Source organism: Heteronotia binoei, chromosome 6, assembly GCF_032191835.1.
Source record: "Heteronotia binoei isolate CCM8104 ecotype False Entrance Well chromosome 6, APGP_CSIRO_Hbin_v1, whole genome shotgun sequence".
In the NCBI taxonomy this organism is placed as follows: domain Eukaryota; kingdom Metazoa; phylum Chordata; class Lepidosauria; order Squamata; family Gekkonidae; genus Heteronotia; species Heteronotia binoei.
Window position 1 is genome coordinate 40671576 of NC_083228.1, and position 22382 is coordinate 40693957.

At 40.2% G+C, this 22382-nt stretch overlaps 1 protein-coding gene across 1 annotated transcript in view; it reads right to left on the reverse strand.

Moving 5' to 3' along the window:
- Positions 1-2795: 2795 nt before the first annotated feature.
- Positions 2796-22382, reverse strand: part of MARCHF5 (membrane associated ring-CH-type finger 5) — a 35540-nt gene continuing 15953 nt past the window's right edge. The window contains exons 2-6 of the mRNA XM_060241357.1: positions 13897-14099; positions 12268-12398; positions 7976-8159; positions 7409-7575; positions 2796-5213 (exon numbers count right to left, since the gene is read on the reverse strand). Coding sequence (XP_060097340.1) covers positions 5097-5213; positions 7409-7575; positions 7976-8159; positions 12268-12398; positions 13897-14099 — 802 coding nt within the window. The 3' untranslated portion in view covers positions 2796-5096. The remainder of the gene's footprint in view (positions 5214-7408; positions 7576-7975; positions 8160-12267; positions 12399-13896; positions 14100-22382) is intronic.

Here is a 22382-nt window from a genome sequence, read left to right on the forward strand (position 1 = left end):
TATCAGCAACCTTTGATATGGTGCCATCATGATGAGGCATTTGGAGACAGAAGCAGGTATCTAAAGTAGCACCCCCTTGGTGCAGAGTGGTAAAGCTGCAGTACTAGCTCTGTTCATGACCTGAATTCAATCCCGGAGGAAGCTGGATTCAGGTAGCCGGCTCAGGGTTGACTCAGCCTTCCAGCTTGCTGGGGGGAAAGTGTAGATGACTAGGGAAGGCAATGGCAAACCACCCCGTAATGTCTGCTGTGAAAACATCGTGATGCAACGTCACCCGAGTCGGAAACAACTGGTGCTTGCGCAGGGGACTACCTTTACCCTTTTGTTATCTAAAGAAGTGCATTTGAATGGTTGAAATTGGGGGGCCTCAATGTGGTGCCCATGGGTACTACAACAACTTTTATGATACCTACCAAATGCTTTAAGAAAGTGGATGTGATCTTACCCAGCAGGACTTCTGTTAAGCTGCTAAAGATCTGACTGCTCTGCAGATTATAATAGCAGTTTTGTTGGCAGCTGACTCCACAGGGTTAGTTTTATTGTCTCACTCCTCGTTCCCAGTGTATTTTAAAAATTCCTTCTCTTCCCCGCCCTTGGACATTTTGTGTCTGTCTGCCCCTGCAGCAGCCATTTTGTGGTTGCCTCCACCTCCTGCGGCAGCCATTTTGTGCTTGCATCACCCCCATGTCAGAAATCCAGAGACGTTCAGAGATCCAGAAAGGTTGGAGACTCCTGGTTTAAATAATTTCTTATAGATCAGATGTAGAGGGCAGCTGCTGCAGACAAGGTATAATTTACATCCTGCTCTCCCCCCATAAAGCAAGACTTGGTAGCTCACAAAAATAAAGCATGGGATTTGTTATATGGATTTCAACAGTGGTCAGTTTTATTTCCTATGTCATTTTATAAGACTAATAAGAATGGAAACATTATGCTAGCACACTTTACATGGGATATATTTTCTATTTATAATTTATATGACTCTTATACATAAATAAACGGGACTTCCCAACAACTCAGAAAAGTTATCTGGCACTGGGACATAATGCATATAACATCTGTAGAAAACACCATGAAATGTTTGTGTACATATTCTTGACAGGCGGCAGGGTTAAGGAAGCTTGTGGGCAGGGGAGTGTGTCTGTGTGGAGTGACTGACAAAATGAGCAAAACCACCAGTGAGAATATACATACACACACAATATATGTTAGAGGGAGGTTAGGAAAGAAGGGCAAATTCTTTCAAATCTTTTTTGGCAGGGCTAAGGTAGGGTTCTGTAAAGCAAGACAGTAAGAAAAGGAAGATATTAGTAATAGGATTAGGAAGGCTTGTATATTTTGAAATTTTTTCACTGATTTGCATTTTTCTCCAGTATTGTGCTGGACATTGAGAGAAATGAATGGCTTCTGAACGTTATCTGTTTCTTCAAATAACATTTCTTCTTATTCCTTTTATTTTATAAATATTGTATCCTCCAGAGTTCTTCAGAGCCCTATGATTAATGGCTTGTCTTCGTGGGCTCTGTGCATCACGCAGGATCTCAAGCTTGTGCATGCAGAGCCTCAGAACCTATAAAAGTTTTAGAAGGTATTTTCACATGTCAATCTGTCCACAGCACAGATCTTCATTTTGCCACAGGGAACAAGCACTACCAGTACAAAGTTCAATCTTTCAGTCTATCAACTGCCCTTTGGGATTTTACCAAATATATGGCAGCAGTGATGGCATATCTCCACAATAAAAGTCCCAGTTACAGGTTAGAAACCTGTCTTTTTTATGGTAATGCTCATGCTAGTTAGCCTTAGTTACAAAATGGGGATGTAACTGAATGTGGATCCAGTAAGATCCTGATGGCAATGTAATTTGAGAGAATTGAGAAAGACAGGGAAACAGAGGCCAGTGTCAAAGGTGCAAAAGCATTGCAGCCTGAATATCATCAGGAGCTTGATGAACATATTACATCAATTTAACAATTGCATCTCTGTTACCAAATAGTTTCCAGGATCAATTCAAAGTGCTGGTTTTTGTCTAAAAAGTCCTTTCATGGTTTGGGAACCTACAGTATCACTTCTTCCAATATACTCTGCTGTAACCACTCCACTGAGCAGAGCCTTCTGAAGATTGCTATTCTGTGAGCAGGTAAATTCAGTTGCCAATGTTAAAGCATTCTCAGTAATGGCCCTCCACCTGGTGGAGTGACTTCCCTGATGAGGTCAGAACACCCCCACATTTTTATTTCACAGGCCATATAAAACCAAATTATTCAGGGCATTTCATGAACGGAATACTGTTGTGGCTAGTTTTATTGTCTGCTGAAAACTTATTCCTGGTCTTTACTGTTGGATTTTAATTTTTTGAAATCTGCCTTGAGTCTTGATGAGAAAGGGGGCCTGGATAAAGGTGCACATTGGGAGGCACAGTGAAAGTAGGAGGAAAAAAGAACACCTCAGTCATTTTTCACAACAAAGCACAAAAAACAGTGGCTGTTCCAAGGATCTGAAGTGGAATACTGAAGGCACAAATCGCTAGATATGGAATTGGAAAAGATTAATTATGAACAAGGCAGACCAAAGCAAGGTAAAAGAGCTCTCACAAATCTGAGCTGGTAAGTTGCGAAGTCATTTGATAAGAGCTGAAGTTCAATGTCCTAGTAAATATAATGCTAGCTATAAACTATTGTTTTTGGATAATAATTCAGGCACTATGTGGTTCAGTTTTTAAGTAATGTATGGTCTTAGATAGATGACAGAATTAAATTCTTTGACAATTGATGAATGGACATCACACACATAAAGAATGTAAAAAATGTTTTTATTCAATCTATTCTTCTAGTATGTGATCATAAATTTCACTACTAAAACATTTTAACAGCACAGTAACCAAGGTAATGTTTTTGCTACTGAAATTAAAATTCCATACTCTTCACAGTACATTTGTAACCATAAGATATACAATATTTTCAGCAATTTTCAACATTTTACATCAGAACAAATTCCAAATCTATTAATTTTCACTGTTAGATTCTATAAGATAGAATTTAAAAACCACCAGATACAAAGGGCTGGTGTATATACAGTGAAGACTGCTGAGAAAGGTCCTCCTTGCCATGAGAATTTCTGCAAAACATGTTTCATAGCATTGAAAACGTATCTTATAGAAAGCCAGCATCTTGTAAGACCCTGCTGTATATAAATATATATCAAAAGTCCAATTGCAACTTAAACTTAATAGCAATTTTGTTCCTTAATTAAAACAAGAAACTACATTGTTTTCTTGTGCTTTATATTTTTCACATAAACCAGTGCTGGAATACTAGTTGGTCATTATATACACTTTTTTATACACTCTAATTACATTTCAGTATTTAAAGTAATGCAAAAATCACCATAATAGTTCTTTAGCATACATTATTGCAATCAAACATGAAGCCTCTTTCCTCATTTGCTTCATTTCTGGTGAAAAATTCTTATTTACTAGTACTTACAAGGAAGGAAAGCTTATTACTTTTCTTCATGCATTAGATACACTGTTGGAACATAATTTTGAGAGCTTGAAAGACACTTAATGGTTCTTTAATCCTGCAATAACAAATGCTACCTGTAAACCCAGGATGATTGCTGCATACTGCGTGGCTATATTATGAACCACCCATACGAACTCTGACATTTGACATTAATATACTACATTTCTGTGGTCAAAAAAAAAAGTGCAACTTCAGTGTATCATGTATGCACCTCAACTCTGACATGTACTTGAGTCTTTTACTGGTTGCAAGAGATGAGGGAAGCCTCCTGCCCCCCCCCCCCAGAAGTCCTTCCCCTAGGCTGCCTTATCTAGAGCTCAGCTAAAATCAATGGGGCACGGTTTCAAAAGAGATGTATTGAGTGCCAATTGAATCACAAACATTTTACAGCTCAGAAACTATGCTTTGGACCCAATGATTCATTTCCGCCAACAGAAAGGGGGGGCATTTCCACCCTCTCCCACTAGAAACCCCCCATTTGTTGCTTATGCTGTCCCCCAGAATCAGCACTGCAGGAACCAATTAAGGATACAGCAGGAGGGGAGAGTGTCCCAAGAATGTTCCATTCCACTGATGGAAATCCCTTTTTCTACAGAAATTACTGCTTGGTCCAGCCTTTTAAATCTGTACCTGGGAAATCAGTGTCCTCAGTATTCTCAGTGTCCATATCCAACCATTTATAGATTCTTTTAGATATGGCCATGTACAGCCAGTACTGGGTTTGGAACCTTTGCTTCTAGATTTAGTTTGAGAGAAGGATTCCACTATTCGGCTGAGATTTCACAGCACAACACTAATATTGCAGCTCTTAACAAACAGGGTATAATTCAGTTTTTCAATTTCACAGGTGGCAGAGTCAGTTATATATAGAACCATAAAACCAAGGAGCTAAAAAAAGGTTATTTTAACAAAAAAAAACTTTAAATAAAAAAGCAATTTGTGGGAATCCAAAGTGCTTATCAAAACTAGGCTTGCATATTTAACTCTTTTAGCAGTCTGGGCTGTTGTGATGGGCTAAAAAACGGAAAGAGCGGTCATAATTAATTTGAATAAACTGCTGACTTCCAGTTCACTGTTAAGCTACATCTATGAATAAGAGACTCCTATTAACTGACATTCCACTGTTCCACTTGGCGAGAAACCATCAAATGTATACTTTTAAAAGTCCTACGATATTGGCCCACATAGCAAAGTACCGTGCATCTACTGCAATAAGCATACAAAAGATAATGCAATACAGTCTGCACATAATTTATGAACTTTACAATTGTTTTGCCTCCTGTCTGGAAAGAAAGCAACATTTGCTTGCAAAAAAAATGTTTTGGATGTCTTCTGCCACAAAGAAAATGCACCAAGGAAAACACAGATCACATTCATAAGGTTCAACTACTAAGGAGATATTTTTACCTGGCCATGTCCTTTATTATTCTATGTGGAAAAAACAGACACAAAAACAAAACGCACATCAGCAGCATAGTGTCCAACCTCCACTTCTGTAGGCAAGCAACGGAGTTGATACAGTGCTGCCAAATTCAGCAGATGAGACTGTACAAATCATACATCAACAGACTTTTATGCGCCTTCTTGCTCAGGATAGTTCAAAATTTTCCGATGCGCTTGTCGTAAATATTGCTGCTGTTTGAAATAAACCTTGAAAGCTCCTTTTATAGCAACAAAAGCAATTCCACCCTGAAATAAAAGTGAAACAGTTATTCAAAACCTACAACATCAACATTTTAAAATGCAACTACATTGCATGCATGCACACACTCACAATTGTCAAGCAGCATTTCCTTTAAAGTTAAATTAGAGGAATTCTGTGTAAACAATGAGGTACATGTTTCCTTGTCAGAATGCAATAGCAGAATGTTACCCTTACATAACAATATTCCATGCTTGGTTTACACATTCTTTTGGAAGTTATGACCTCACGTTTAGAAAAACCTGCAAAGTGTGTTTATTTCAGAATATTTTTGAGCTGGATGGTACATTCCTTTAAAAAATACGAGCAAAGCAATCCTGAGCCATGCCTCCACTATGGTGCCATTAGTTGCCTCCCTAAGGGGATAGTTACATGGTCGCTGAATGGGAAAATAAATGCCCCAACAATGTTGCTGGCTGTTGCCGCAGCGGTATCCATGGCAATCTCACCACAGCATTCTGTTCCAGTGTTGCTGTGAAGTGGGGGCAGCATGATGGACAGGACAGGCAGGACCAATAGGAGTCATGAGTCAAGGAGACTAAGCCAAGTATCTGTCACTGGCAGAGGGCAGAGAGAGGCAGGCCACAGGCGTGACGCTCCTCTGCTGCATTCCCCCTGTAGAAAGAGCAGCTCCCATGTATTTATTTATTTCAATTTACACATTTCACCCTTCCCAAAAGGCAGGTTCAGGGGCATCACAAGCCCCCAGCCACCTGTCAGTGTAAAGGGGGACATCACCCACTAGCACTTCATGGTGGCACTCTGCACAAGGAGTGCACAGGGCACCAGAGGCCAGTAACAGACAAGAATTTGGATGGCAGGGTGCCCCCAGCTCACCACCAGCCACAGTGGACAGATGTCCACCCATGCCATCAAGGGCATCCCCACTCCAAGTTACATGCCACTCATGTTGGAGACACAGCAGCAGGAGGAGCAGGGGTGCCAGGGGACGTGGAGAAATTCTGAGAGGTCCCCCAGGAACCTCTCAATGCATTCTTGTCTCTTGCCAGCATCTCTCATAATGGCAAGAAGCCCCTTCAAGTGACTAGCAGCCTCTGTTACAGATCCTGCCAGCCCCTCCCATCCATTTCTGCACAGGGAATGATAGAACTTCTAGTGGCCCGCCCATGATGCCTGAACCCCGCTTTGGGGTGCTTCAGGCCCCATATGACCCCCCCCAATATGGTGCCATTTGGAAGTTGTTGGAGTCTACAGGGTGGCCTGCTTGCCACACTGCAGCAAACACAGCAGTGCTCCTGGGCTCAGCTGGCTCTGTCAGGTTTATATCTGCATGCCTGCGGCCCAACTGCCAGTGCCTTGGTGGGATTGGCAAGGTCACTGCCATGGGGGGTATGCACACCTGGGGCCCTGGAGGTTGCCCAGCCCCTCAGCCATTCAGGAGAGCCAGTTCAATGTAGTGGTTAGGACTGCAATCTGGGAGAACCGGGTTTGATTCCTCACTCCACCACATGCAGCTCCTGGGTGACCTTGGGTCAGCCACAGTTCTCTTACAGCTATTCTCTAAAAAAACCTCTGAAAAACTTATTAAAAATCATACATAAAATAATCCTCACGAGCAAGGGTCGTTTTGTAGAAAAATAGGTAGTGGAGCTCATCCGGGGATTGTTTTGCAGCTGCATCTACTATTCAATGGACAAGGTGGAAGGGGAGGTAGGAGGGGGAACCCTCAGAAAGGTTCAGGAGCTGAGCTCCTGCTGAATTCAAGAGCTGCTCACAAGAACAAAACAATTACTGTAAAATAAGATTTGTCTTTGCTTTTACTTTGTTTTTTTGGCTGCAGTCATGTTTCCCCCAAAATGCAGTAACAAAAACAAAACCCCCACAAATTGAATTCACAGAAGCAAAGAAATATTGATTTTAACTAACCATTTAAAAAAAATCCTGACAAATTCATGCTCAAGATGGAAAAACTGACTTTTACTGACCATTTTCCACCCATTACTGAGCCACAGACAGCCCAAAACCAACCTCCTTCACTGATACCCTTGCCCCCAAATCTTTAAAATGAGAATACTTTACAAAGATGTTGTAAGGATACCAGTATGATAATGCTTTCTAAGTACCTCATAAATGCTATATAAACACTATTACTTGTTAAAATGTCTCCTGAAATAAGATCTTTGAAATTTCACTACTGAAGAGAAACATTACATGGTCTTACCAAAATTGTTCTTTGAAGATTAGAGTTAACACTGCTAAACATCAGCTTGCCAACTATTGTAGCAATAGTGGGAAAGACAAGAGCTCCACACAGAATGCGAGTAGCAGAGACATGATCTGCCAGAGGGTTGGCCTCAGCTGGAATACGAGGAACAGGACATCCAATCCCTGAAGAAAAATGTCATCACAGTTAGTTTCTGAGTTAAATTAGATCACACTAACTTGCACTTTTGTATTATAAATTTAACCTTTTGGTTCCAATTAGTTTTTCAGTTTAATAGTTTGATCATATTCATACAACCTCTCTTTTGCAACAAATGTTGTGAAAACCATTTATGGCAATTTGCATCTACTCTCACATATTGGACAACACTGTTGAGGTTAATGCCATTTTATTATTTGGTTTTTCACTGCAATATTTCTGACAAGCCTCATTCAAGAGATGGAGCACTTTCTGACATACATGGCTCACACTTAAGCAGAAGGACACAAAAGGGAAATGCCCACATTTTGGATACCAAAATGGTTTTACACCCCAAATAGTCTATCTGTAGTTCTATGACATTACCTGGGAATATGCTGTTCAGTATCTGTAGTTTGTTAGAATATTTGCGCCACAGTCTAAGCACATAGTCTTCCCAGCGAATCATCTTTCCCAATATAAGCATAACTGGGATGGTCGGAAGACCAATTAAAAGAAATAAGGGATCAGCTCTTTCCATTACATCAAGACCTTCTTTATGACCCACAACCTGACAAACAGGAAAGACATATTATTGCACTAAACAAAACGTCTAGACATATAACCATTTCATAGACCATTTCATAGACCAGGTTTTTTTTTTAACACTACTGGGATATTTTAATTGCAGATATTATTGATGCAGCACATGTCATAAACAAGGCCAAAATGACTATACATGCAGACCAAGCTTACATTTAAAAGCATCTGCAATTAGAACAGTACCAGTCAAAACACTAAAACAAGTGCTGCTAACTATACTGGCACAAAATTAATTAATTCTGGGTTACTAAATTGTCAGGAAGGCAAAGTTTTGCTTTCAAGTATTTTGATTTGGCTTAGTAATTGTTTGTCAACAAACAATGAGTCTTACACAAAAAGGAAACTTCACAGGTAGCACCAGGCATATGGATTGGCTTTAGGTGTCATAGCTGAGGTACAGTCCAATTCTAGCAACCATCTATTAGTGATCCTCAACATTATGCTTGTGGACATCATGGCGCCTCTCTATATGTTTCATGGTGCACAATTGCCTTTTCCCCAGAGTAAAGAATCAATTCTGGCTTTTCTCCAACTCACTGGAGCAGAAGATGCTTCAGAAGACCTCAGAAGGTATCACATTTAGGTCTGCAAGGAGTGTCCTTTGAAATAGTTGCCCCTGCCATTGGAACATGCTTGGCTTGAGACCTTCCATCCTTTTATAACTGCCTTAATGGTTGCCATTTTGTAATTGGTCTTGCCTCCCATAGCCATTCTGTGATCCTATGACCATTTTGTGCCAGTACCCATGACTTCTCTTAACATTCTAAATCTATTTAAAGGCTCAACAAGGTTGGGGACTCCTGCTTCACTATGTAACAAAAGCTTCAACAGACGCAACATCTCAGAATACTGCAGAGCAGGACTAAACAGGATCCTGTCTTCCTTTAGAGACCCCAGTGCTACTGTACTGAACAACTGTAGTGGCACAACCAGTCTCTTTTGCATCAACCCGATTCAAGATTTTCTGAGCTGTTAGCCTTTTGGACTCCGTGCAGTAATTTACAGGATTAAGCCATTATTTATGCATCTCTAGCTATGGTGCTGTAAGTTCCTTGGAGGACGGGTAGGATAAAAATGTAGTAAATAAATAACGAAAGTATGTACAGTGTGTAGGCAGGTCACCAAATAATCCACTGTTCCTTACTGAAAGTAAATCCTGCATTTAATTAGTTCACTCAGAGCACAGAAAAAAATCTTGTAACTGGACCCAGACAAATCACCTTTACAGTTACAAAACACAAACCAATGTGATGTTGATGGATCCGTAAACAGTAAGAAATAAAGACCAAAAAGGTTGTTTTCAATATTAATTTAATTCTGCTCTACTAAACATCTTACACTATGTTAAGTGTAGAGTTTTACAATACATACAATTAAAACAATAGAAACCCTATTTCTAACACTGATGTCCATCATTCATGTTTCTACTAATGAATAACATATGCCTTAAATAACCCAAACCTCCAAGTAGCACTTGACAGAAACACGTCCATCTTGCCTCCACCCTCATAGTGGTTCCCTAGGCTGGCAGAGAAGAAAGAGGAAGGCAAGCTAGACTGAGGTTTATCAGAAATCCATCGTGAGGGTGAGGGCTTGCTTTCAGCTCTCCTCTCAGGTCTTACTAGGTAGTTCCTTTGTTATGTTTGTATCTTGTCATCCCTCTATGAAGTTCACAACACCCAGGACAGTGTCCCTGTTTTATTAGCATGGCCACTCCATGAGGAAGTTCACAGAGACAGTGAGTCTCTGATTAGATTCCCAAGCCCCACTACATCAAACTTATGGCATGTGACAGCTGTTTTAACTAAGAAGCATCAGAACTGTGGACAGAAGACTAATATTTCACTACCTGTGGAGCCCTCCTTGGAAGGAAGAGTCTCCGTCTGCTTGATAAAAGCTCTGCACTTATCAAAATGAAATGAAAGGATGCACCCCTGGATGTTGCTCTTTGGGGCCATTGTGTTTAGTCTCTGGTTTTATTTAATTCAGGAACATTGCTTTATTTTGGTGTTTTGAGGTTTTTGAAAACCAACATAAGTAGGATATACACTTTTGCCATAAAACAAATTTGTTTATAGCCCTATCTCAGCTCTGCTACTATGGGATTATCTTGGGCAAGTGACTATTCTCATACCCTAATCCAGCTCACGATGCTGTGAAGATACAATGGCATAACATCACCATCTACCTCAGTATGCAGAAAGAGTGGCACAAGAAATGCAATACACTTGCAGTATTACAACCTTCATTTGAGCAATAAATGTCCTATAAGGGAACTAAATGGGGAACTCATACACTGAAGGAGCTGGTGCAGCATAGCAGTTAAGAGTTAGAAACGTAGAAATCCCTGGCCAAAAACTTTGTAGCAAACTCAGTTGGTGACCTTAGGCAAGCCACTGCTTCTCCTCAGCAGCTATTATGCAAATAATAACACTGATTGCCTTTGAAGGTGTTTGTACCTTGTTATAAGGATTACACACAACGCAATCTCAACATTCAAAAGTGCTGTATAATACAGTAATTATATATAGTGCTTATAGCTGTTCTTTAAAAGAAAGTGCTGCTTTGCATTAAGTCCAAGGAATTAACCTATGACTACAGTAACAGAGCCAGGCTGTATTCTGCATGAGCAAAAGCTACCGTCCTTAACACACAGGGACTTTTGTATGCAAGATGTTTGCATAATTTCAAATCACTTTCTAGACAGCCTTTGGAAGAACATAAAACAGTCCCTGTTCAGAAACACGTCTGCCATCAAAGACACCAAGGTAAGGATTTCAAGAAGATGGATATAAGGGGCAAAAGTGGATATACTATGGCATCACACTTGTCTGTGAATCTGCAACAGCATATGGCTTACCCCAGTCAGAAATTAAGTGTTGGACTACACTGACTCTTGGCCTGACCATGCAATGCAACTTCAGCATCCTTTAAAAATGTGATTCAAGGCACAATGTGTTTTGAAGCATGTGCTTACAAAACACACCCTTCAAATGCCACTTGAATAGTAAACAGTGAACTGACCCAATGTAGCTATAAGCAAGCAACTGATCAGCAGGTGTATTTTGCCAAGCTATGTTAGACTTATAACAATAAAAAGATCCTTTGAAACTTTCATGGTAAGTTAGCCAACCACGGGTAGACAACGTTACCTCAACCAGTATCAGTCAATTACCTAGGCCAGGCCTAGGAAAGTTTGCCAAAGCTAAGAACAGCTGGATCTCTACAGACCAACACTGAAAATTATTGTTCTCCACCAGTGTCACCAAAATCTTGCTTGAACCAGGAACACATGTGCAGGTATAAAAATCTGTGGTATTGCAGTGTGACTACACATGCCTAGTACCATAATCTTGCTAATTTAGACTGCTATGCAGGTTTATCACATGGGGGAAGGGTAAACTAGACCCACAAGCTCAGTTCTGCAGATGCAGGCGGCTTCTTCTTGCAAAAGGTGACCAACAGCAAGAGTTATGTAGAGACCACTGTATTGCCATCACTTAAACCCTCTGCTAGGAATGCATTTAGCAGCTGCTCCAGAAGAGATGGAACCAAAGTGGGAGACATTGACTACAGCTATGAGAGATGCATGATCAGAGGGAGGGGGGAAAAAACACAGAATAGAAACCACAGATCATAATCAAAAGCAACATGAAAAGAGTTAAAAGAAAGGAAGAATTTGCTCATCTTCCATAAAGCAAGTTTCTTCCATGTAGTGAATAACTTTCTGTACAGTTCTCCCCAGATACTGTGGAATAGAAATGGATAGAAATGTCTGCAGATGCAAGCCATTTCATTTCCCATTGTGTGGGAAAAAAGAAGTTCAATACAAGTGTCTCTTTTGGATAGGATTTGTTGTAATCTGTGTAAGCACGTGTGTACATAAAAAGCAGGGACTGATGGAAGATAAAAAATATTGCTAAAGGGAGGAAAAAATTTGGAGCCAGGCCTAGTAAATCGTTTTCCAATCCTCTCTTTGGATCTTCTTCCTTACCAAAAAAAAGGTTTCTTCAGCAAAGCTCTAGCAGTGTCCAGCTTGATTATAATAATTTAACATTTAGAAATTTTATCTGAACCTGCATCACTGTTACAGCTCCATAAGTGACAGCAGTCCAGTAGATAGAGCCCACCATTATTCCGGCTGCAGCAAACGGACAGGCTTTTGAGATCAGACGATCTGCTAGGTCCAAGACGTAAACGACTGGACCTATAATATAAAGAAAAAACAAGATTTTGAAATGGATGTGAACTGGAAAATTATATAGCAGGAATGCTTAGGTAGTTCCAGGTTAAGAAGGCTATGAAGAAACTGAAGAAGGTAAGTATCAAAGAGTGTTTGGCAGGCTGGAATTCTGCCATCAGTCTTTCATTGTCACATTATTCAATAATCATGTTAAAGGGATAATGTTAAAATCTCTGCAAAGTTACTGTAATGAGTATCTTCCTGTAAGGCAACTCTTGTATATATATAAACTGACTAAACACTTGTCTAAAGAATAGATACTCCTTGGCATACAACTAAGATTTCCAATTTGAAATGGCTTCTAAAGATGAAGAAACCGAATAAAAACAGCAAGTCACAACATAACTGTCTTGGGCCCTCATTTGGAAAATTAAAACCAGTGTGAGACTTCCTAGTGGTTGTTTTTCTGCTTCAGTTTGCTCTTGCTCTTGCCTCACCACCTGCACAGCTGTATTTTACATATTCAAATCACTTCTGAAGCCCAGATGGGAAGTGTTAGCAGTTAGAAGAAAGCTAATGTGAATTTCTCACAGCTACCATCAACAATTAACTATCATCTATGCTGTAGCCGTGTTCTATATATTCCGGGTTGGTTCCACTTATATCAGTGGACAACACTTGAATTAGTGGTGGAGAATGTTGCCAATTCCTCCCTCTCATTACAAACTAGGGTTGCCAGCCTCCAGGTGGGGCTTGGAGATCTCCTGCTTTTATGACTGATCTCCAGCTGGCAGAGATCAGCTCCCCTGGAGAAAATAGCTGCTTTGACAGGTGGACTGAATGGCACTGTACCATGCTGAGGCCCCTCCACTCCTCAAGCCCCACACCCTCCTGGATCCAGCCACAAAGTCTCTAGGTATTTTCCAACAGAGACCTGGCAACCCTATTATAAAACCAACTTCACCTTGATTTTTTGTGGTCACCTGGCCCCCTGGAGCAATTTTCCACGGGGCTCAGTGGGTTGCAGCTGGAATGAGGAGGTAAATTCCATCATGCGAGCTTTGTTCTAACCCTCTGTTGTCCCAACACTTTGGTTCTACAGCAGTTTTTCACTTTTTGTGTGGAATACAATGAGTTAGTTTGCCTTCAGTAAGACATGGCTCCAATTTATATGTCTGAGAAGCTGAAGCGCCTCTTATACAAAGTAAAATGCAATGTGGAAGTTCTGTACATTATATATACAGCCATATGTTTGAAGGGCTGATTTGTTTAATCCTTCCTCCTCAAAAAAGTGGAAAGAGATGCTGAGCATGTTCATGCAATACTAAGATAAACCTTATGATTTCCTTTGCCCAGTTGTGCTGTGTTCTGTTAATGGTTAACAGAGAATATTATTCTAATTGTTCTTGCATTTTTTACTAAGAGTAAAAACATCATTATGAAAATTTTCACAAAAGGTGACTCAGCGAGTATGAAATATTTTTTTTTAAGTTATGCTCTTGAAATGAACTACTTTCCTTACCTAGCTTTGGAAAAACTATTAAATATTCTGCATTGCACTGAGGGCAAGCCACGCGAGCTGTACTGTTCCCTCTCTGTTTCTCATCCACCCATCGCTGTAGACAAGTCTGGTGAACCCATTTTGTAGAGCCTCTGCACCTGCATGGTCTCACCCACTCTGCTGTTCTGTCATCTTCATCTGTTGCAAAACACACCCAGCAGCTCCTGCAAATTAATTGGAAGTCTCATATCAGAAAGCCGTATCTGCTAATACAGTAAAAGCAAAATATTCCCACCCATGTTTATTACCATTCCGTCGATTTAGAAAGGGCAATTCTGCTTACAACTGTATTGCTAAGTTACCATACTACAATTTACATTGTTTGTAACCCCAAAGTTTACATATTGTGCATGCAGGGTGTTATTTCAATAAGAATTTGTTGGCTTTTTTTTTATATAAAGTAACCTCATGAAGGTATTGTGAGGTTTGCTGATCTTCTTTGGGCCTGCAAAGCTATATAACCTTTGTTGTTTATTATTGGACTGAAGCTTTCTGAATTAGCTTTATTGATTATGATAACAACATTGATGCTTTTATGGTAATTTTTTCACTGACTGTTTTAAATTGTTTTGAACATAGAAACCAGATAAAATTTTCTTTTTTTTCTCAAAAATGAAAAGAAGTTTAGTAAGAAAATAAAAGGCATACACAGCATACGTAAACATAACTGAGTGAGTAAAGATAAAAATAAATACAACTAAATCAGTCCTCTAGTCCCAACTCTGTACATATCTCAACAGATGGTAGAGAGAAGGGATATAATTATTTTTAATACATTATGAAACAAAATATCCATCTCCTATAGCGTACTAATGTAATAGAAAACAATGATAAGCAGATAATAAATGACAGTATATATGGCTATAGTTCAGCAAGAGAAACAGACTAGAAATACAGTATTATATATAAAAATAATTTCTCATACTATAAAGTTCTAACGTCACCAGATAAAATCTTTCTTAAGTAAATCCATTCCTCACAAGGATAATCATGCTGAAATACAGCAAACACTTATGAGACGATTAAAGAATTCTCATTTGTTCTATATCTTGCAAAGGAAGAATTCACTCTCCATACCACAGTAAAATTCTGATCATTACTTTTCATTTCACCTTAAGCCACAATGGTTATAAACTCAAATATTAGGCATATATGCAAATTGGTTATGAAAAATTCTCCAAGATTTATCCTTACATTAAGTTAGTTTTAACTACTGCATTTTATTAGATGACTACATTATAATCCAGACATTTTGGACTGATATGTTGCCTGCTTTCACAATTTATATCGTTAGAAGAGAAAAATAAACCTGGTATTTCTAATCATGGTCACTCACTGCAGTTATGGTACTGCAATTAAGCAGATTCTACCATTATTCACTTTTCAGCTGAGAATTCTGCAGCTTTACAACTTCTTATTCCAAAACCGAACAATTTCATTCTTTAGAATCAAGAACAGAGTCTGAGTGACTCAAAGTTCAGAATAGCAAGTAAATTGCCTAAGAATCCACAGCTGAAACAATTCAATTTTTTTTAAATCAAATTTGCTCATTTCAATAAAATGTTCACAGCAAGAAGTTCTGGGAGGACTGTACCCAAAATGACTGTAAGAATGTATACATTCTTTTCTACATTTCTACATAATAGTTTTAACCCATTTTATATTTATAGTGCATTTATCACCTGCATTAAATGTCCAATGAAGTAATAAGAGGTATGAATACCTAGACAAGGGACTAAACCATAGACAATTACTACAAAGATAATCAAAACTGAATTTCGGGGGGGCGGGGCATCGCTCTAAGATGGCAGACGTGCTTTGAGTTAGCTCTGCTCTCTTTGCCTCCTTTCCTTCAATAAAAATCGCTATGGACATCACCAAAAGGCACAAACAATGAAGAAAAGTGCCCGGAAGACGCCTAAACCATCAAAACAACCAGTTAAGTCAGTTGAAAACTTTTTTCCTTCCTTATCTTCTAAAACCATTGTGGGAGAGACAGGGCCCTTAACACCAGCTAAAATGGCCCCCGTTACTAACTCTTCCCAAACAGAAAATGACTCTGACAAGAATGGAGGCCCAATAACAAAGAAAGATCTGTTTGTTTTCAAAGAGGAGATATGTAATTTCTTTACAAGCTCAATGACAAGCTTGCTCCAGCCAGTTAATTTAAAACTAGACTCACTAGCAGCTGAATTAAAGGAAACTTCTAAAGTGGCAGAAAATGCCACTGAAATGCTCTATGCTGCACAAGATGAAATAAAATCACTGCAACAGTTTGAAATGAGGGCGTCAGAAAAAATCATGATGCTGAAAAATCGCTGGAGAGAAAGGAACCTCAAAATTAGGGGGGTGGAGGAGGGCGCGGAAGATAATACTTCCCTAACTAAACTGGTGGTGGAATGGCTTAACAAATGCATGAAAAATGATGGCATTTCGCCTAATAACATATCTAAAACATATAGACTGGGCTCAAAAGCATTGGGGAGAAACAGACCGAGGGACATCCTCGTGCAATTTAGTTCCCTGGAGGCTCGAGACGTTATACTCCAAGAGGCACGTAAAGCTGACTTCAAATTTAAGGGGAAAAAAATCCTTTTCCTCATGGACCTTTCTCCAGAAGCTATTAAAAAAAGAAGACAACTGAGAATGGTGTCTACGAAGCTGTTTGAAAAAAAGATTAAGTTCCGCTGGAGTCCAGCCTCTGACATCATGATCTTCAAAAATGGCGCGCTTTTCCAAGCGTCTGATGGCATTACGGGGAAGGCTTTACTAGCAGCTATGAAGATCGCACTCAACCAAGAAGAGGAGGAACAACTACTTGCAGTAGATAAAGACATAACCTGACTGTATGCTGTTTTCAAGAACTGGTGCGGTCCCCATCAATTCGCTTTGGTGCCGGCAATTGCCAGTTTTTTTGTTTTTTTTTTTTAGGATGTCGAGGTATGAGGAGCCGAAAGACAATACCTGCTACTGACCAAAGCTGCCAAGACCTATAAGTTCTGTCATTATATTTCTTTAACTTTATATATGTTATTTCTATGTCTTAAGTATGCTGATTCACTTTAAACCGCTCTGTGCAGAAGCGGCTCTTCGGGCATCGCCATTACTGTGTAAAGGGTAATTGCAGGACGTTACCTACCACTGACTACAGTCGTTAAGCCTTCGAAGTACTGCTATTACATTGCTTTAATTTTACTTATCTCTTTTTTAAGTCTCAGGTTTGCTGGTTCACTTAAATCAGATCTGTGCAGTAGCTCTTCTTGGGCACTGAGTTCTCTGTTTCAGCAAGTTAAGTTCTGTAGGCTTGATTTTTGAAGATAGCACAGGTTGTTAATTATAATATTCTCATTGTTTAAAACACATAGTTCGGTTTAAAACCTCCAGGAAATAGTGATATCCTACTCTACTAGTAATGCATGTATTCTAGAAGTGAATTATTATTATTTAATGACAGGGTTATTCCTGTTTCTACTGTGTTTATAATTGGAGCAAATATTTTTTTTTATAGATGGAGGGGATAACAAATAGGTTGCTGTAATAATTTTATTAATTAATTATATTAAGTAAATCTTACTGAACCTACTGAACTCTGACAAGCCAAAAAAAAAAAAAACTGAATTTCATTAAACTGATTTCCATAAGGCTTCCCATTTTGAAATAAATGTTTTTGGAACAAGTATGTCACTGAGAAGTACCTGCTCTCTTCTGCTTTACCTGTTAAGAACAGAGATTTTCTCCAAGCAAGTTCTCTAACCAAATCCTGCCAAATATATACCCAAAGATTTAAAATTTAGAGATGTTGTTAAATACTCTTGATGGGTATCTCTGGGAAGAACTTGAACCTACAATTGGCAACACATCAAAACGGCAAAAGTTACAACCTCTGAGACTGAATGCTTCAGCCATGTACAGAATGTTTCATTATTAACAAAATTAACTCTGATTTTCTTTGTATTCCCCTTCCCCAATTTTCTGTTTTTTGTCAGGAACATCTTTGGCTAAATTTCCCCCACATATGAATGTTCAACTAAGGTTATCTAAGTATAGGAAGAAGGGAGGGTTTGTTGCTTTGTAAAGAAAAAGAGTTACTTCTTCCCTCCTTGGGATGTAAGCAGGTCTCCTCTCCCTCTTCCTCTGAATGTCAGATCCAAGAGAAAGACCAGTTCAGGAAAACAGAAGTATGATTTCCCTCTAATGGCGGTAGTTAGTCTTAACTAAGGAACACAGGATGCTCAGGATGGGGTCTGTCTCAAAGCATACACACTAACTGGTTGCCATAACAATTAAAGCACATTTTGCAACTCGACTGGGTGTTTAAAACAATTTAGGAGCATTATCTAAAACTTAGGTCACGCTGTCCATGTGATCCTAGCTGTGTAGAAGTATGTCAGTTTCTATTTTGTTTGCTCTGTAGATATGCTAAGTTCTTACTTAATAGCTGAGGCTATATTTCTGTGCACATTTACTGTGATGCAAGCCCACCTCAGAAAAGTTAACTTTACAGCCAATCATACGTACTCCATGCTTTCCACAAACAAGACTTGTAGTTATTAAGAAAATTTTAAATAATGCTTCTCTGTGACAGGAAAAGTAAATACTGCTTGGTTGCACAAGAAAAATGATAACACCCTTTACATAAATACAGGAGACACATGCATGCTCTAAAACCATCAGTCCTTCCAATTCAAAGAAAAACAGATCTGCAGAACCATTTCACACATTACATTCTTTTCCTGATCTCACAGAGTTTAATTTTTTTGCTCATACATCTAAGAGCAATTCTGGTGGACATTCATTGCTCTCCACCATATGGATGCAAGGCAGCATATGTGTGAAGAAGTCATAACTATTGCATCTCACCTCAGCCCAAGTCCTCCAAACTGCATTTTCTTCACAACAAAAACTAAACAAATTACCCTTCATGACCAGTGAAACAGAGAAGAGTCAAATTTTTAAATGCTCAAGTTCTATCTTATATGTAATAGTGAAGTGTGGTCTAATCTGTGGATACCGGAATCCATGGATTGGGTCCACACAGACACAAAACTGCTACTTCTGCAAACTTGAAGAACCCTCCCAGGTTTGCAGAAAAATCTGAAACAACATTTCAGTGTTGTCAGTGATGAAGCTACATCAGATCCGGAGGTAGCTGCAGCAGTGACTAGGATCTGCATTACATTCAGTAAGGTGACAGGCAGTGGAGGCAGCAGGGAGAAGCACCCGGGCGTGGCAGGCAAGTTAAGGGAGGAATGGATTTCCCCTCACGGAGTCTTGCAGCCCCTCACTTATACTATAGTTGCTTTACTAAAAGGTCGGTAAAATGAGTACCCAGCTTGCTGGGGGGAAAGCATAGAATGACTGGGGAAGGCAATGGCAAACCACCTTGTAAAAAGTCTGCTGTGAAAACATGAAAGCAACGTCACCCCAGAGTCGGAAACGACTGGTGCTTGCACAGGGGACCTTTCCTTTCCTTTACTAAAAATCCACTTTCTCTTGAATGCTTAAAGCTCTTTAATGATGGCACCAGTGAAAACAAGAGGCAGTTATACTTCAGAAGACACTTATGTTCTAATAAAATAGGAACCAAAATAGGGAGAAAGTTAAATGCATCTAATAATTCAGGTCAGAAGGCGAGAAAGGTGATAAAAAAGGAGCCAGTTGGAATCAGGATGCAGAGGTTCAATGGAAAGCATCAACAACTTGACTAGAGCAAGGAGATATATACAGATGTAGAAAATGCTGGACACTGTCACCTGTAATTAGATCACAATCTTTGCCGTTTTCAGCCCCCCCTCTCCCTGGAGGGGGTCTATTGCCTCAAACATGTTGAAGTATTTTAGTTCTGCACTTTAAAGTTTCTCTGTAGAACTGCCCCTCTTCTATCAGCAATGGAATTTCCTAGAAGATTGAAGCGCTCTCCCACCAGTTTCTGAAAATTGTGGTTTTTAATGTCAGATTCGTGTCAGTTTATTCTTTTGTATATGGACTAGCCTGTTTGCCCAGTAAAGAGGAAACTGTGGTATATATACATATAACTGTGGTATATATATATAACACTGGAAGATGAGCAAGTGATTGAACCCTGGATAGTACAGCAGGTGGTGCTCTTAGTTAGCATGATCATTGCTCTCTGAAGAAAATTACTGTCTAGATAATGGGCAGAGCAATCCTGAGCCACCCCTGTACCGTGGCAGCTGACTATGGTGCCACTAGTTGTCTCCCAAAGGGGGAAGTTACATGGCAGATGAATGGGGGGGAAAAGATGCCCCAACAGTGTTCCCAAACGCTGCAGCAACAGCATCCATGGTGATTCCGCTGCAGCGTTCTATTTCGGTGGTGTTGTGAGGAGGAGCAGCATGATAAACAGGGCAGGCAGGATTAATGAGAGTCATGAATCCAGTAAGCCAAGCGTCCATCACTGGCAGGGACTGGAGAGAAGCAGGCTCACAGGAGCAATGCTTCTCCTCTGCTGCACACTCCCCTGTAGCAATACAGGCTACAGCCCCTGCCACTGGCCAGTGGAAAGCGGAGCACCACCCATCAGCCCTGCTGGCACACCATGGTAGCGCTCCACACACAGCACACCGGGAACCAGAGACTGACAACGGACAAGAACATGGCTATCAGGGTGACCTCTGTTCAATGCTAGCTGTGGCATTCAGATGCCTGTTGACATAATTGAGGGCATCCCTGTACAAACTCGTGTCACCCCCATGGAAGGCAAAGCAGGAAGAGGGCGAAGGGTGCTGGGAGAGACTCTGAGAGGTTTCCCAGGAGCCTCTTGGTGCAAACCCATCCCTCACCAGAGTCCTTTGCAACAGCAAGAAGCCCCTTCAGGTGTCCAGCAGATATTGTCAGCCAATACAGATGCTGTCAGTCCCTCCAGCCATTGCTGCACAGGGAATAACAGTGCCACTACTGACCCATCCATGATGCCTGAACCCCACCATGAAAACCCCATGGGATGCCTCTGGCCTCGTATGGCCTTCCCTGACCATGAGGACCCACTCTCAGCACATGGCACCGTTTGGAAGTTGCTGGATTGACAGGAAGGTCCACTTGCTGCACTGGAGTAAACACAGTGGTCCCCCTGGGCTCAATCATCCAGAATTAGACTCAGTCAGGTTTGCATCCACCCTTCTCTTCTAGGACGAGGTGGGCCATCATTGGGTGCCAGAGAGAGATGGGAATGGCGGAGTGTGTGTTGACTGGGTTTGCACTTGGTCAGTATCTTGAGCTGCTTGGATTCCTGAGGGAATGGCTGCAGCTGAGTGGGGATGAGTGAATTGGAAGTTATCATGGACACCAATAGGCTGTGCTGAATTTTTGCTGGTGCAATTTTGTGCCATGCTAAAAATGCTCTGGGAGCTGACCTGCTGGAGCACTCCCTGGCACACCCATTTCCAATGGCGCAAGGGTTCACACTATCACTCCACTAGCATGCAGCTGCAGTCTACTCATGCCCTCCACTGGCATAAGCACCCCTTACAATGGCATATGTCCATATTACTCCAGCTTCAGGGTCAGCTGGCTCCCTATTCTGATTCACATCCCCCCTAGAATTGCTCTGTAAATCTGATCAGACTTACACTAAAGAACTGCTATTTTTCAACCTCTTTTAAAAAGGAAAGGCAAGAGGATCTTTCTAGGATGTGTCAACAGCGAACTTCAATGAAAAGGAAACAACTTTCTAGGATTTGTCAACAACTACATTAGATGAAGTTGCAAACCACACAAAGTTGTGATAAGATTTCAGAACCATTTGGTTAACCAGTACTATTATAGCCAAGAACTGTGAGCAATATTTACATCTCTCGAGATGCTTGCAATCTACAGTAGCTACCAGCTTCATTTAGAATCTCTATCTTAAAATCTACAGAAACATTTCACTTCAAGTGGGAGTTTTGTTTATATACCTACACATAAAATTTTAAATTGTAACGGGCAGAAAAAATGCCAATAAATGACTATCCTATAAACAGGGCCAAAAAATATGACTTGCTTTATCACAAAAACAAACAAACAAAAAACTGAGGTGTCACAAAGGAAGCATCTTCTAAAGCCATTTGTTCATGGATTCAAAATATCAAATGCCAGCTAAAATTCTAGCTTCTGTTTTATGACTTTCTCCATATGCATTCTTTTGGAAAATGTAAGGACAGCACAAGGAGACAAAATTGTGCCCCTTTTATTTCTGGATTCCTTTTTAGGATGCCAAAAAAGATTTCTGATTTTCTGTCTCTAAGCTCAATATGATACAAAGGAGGAAGCTAATGATTTAAACAAATGATTTGGAAAGAGGAAAAACATACATTCACCCAAAAGGAAGCTGACCTTCAATCTAAGATGGAAAAGGAAAGGTCCCCTGTGCAAGCACCAGTCGTTTTCGGCTCTAGGGTGATGTCGCATCATGATGTTTTCATGGCAGACTTTTTTATAGGGTGGTT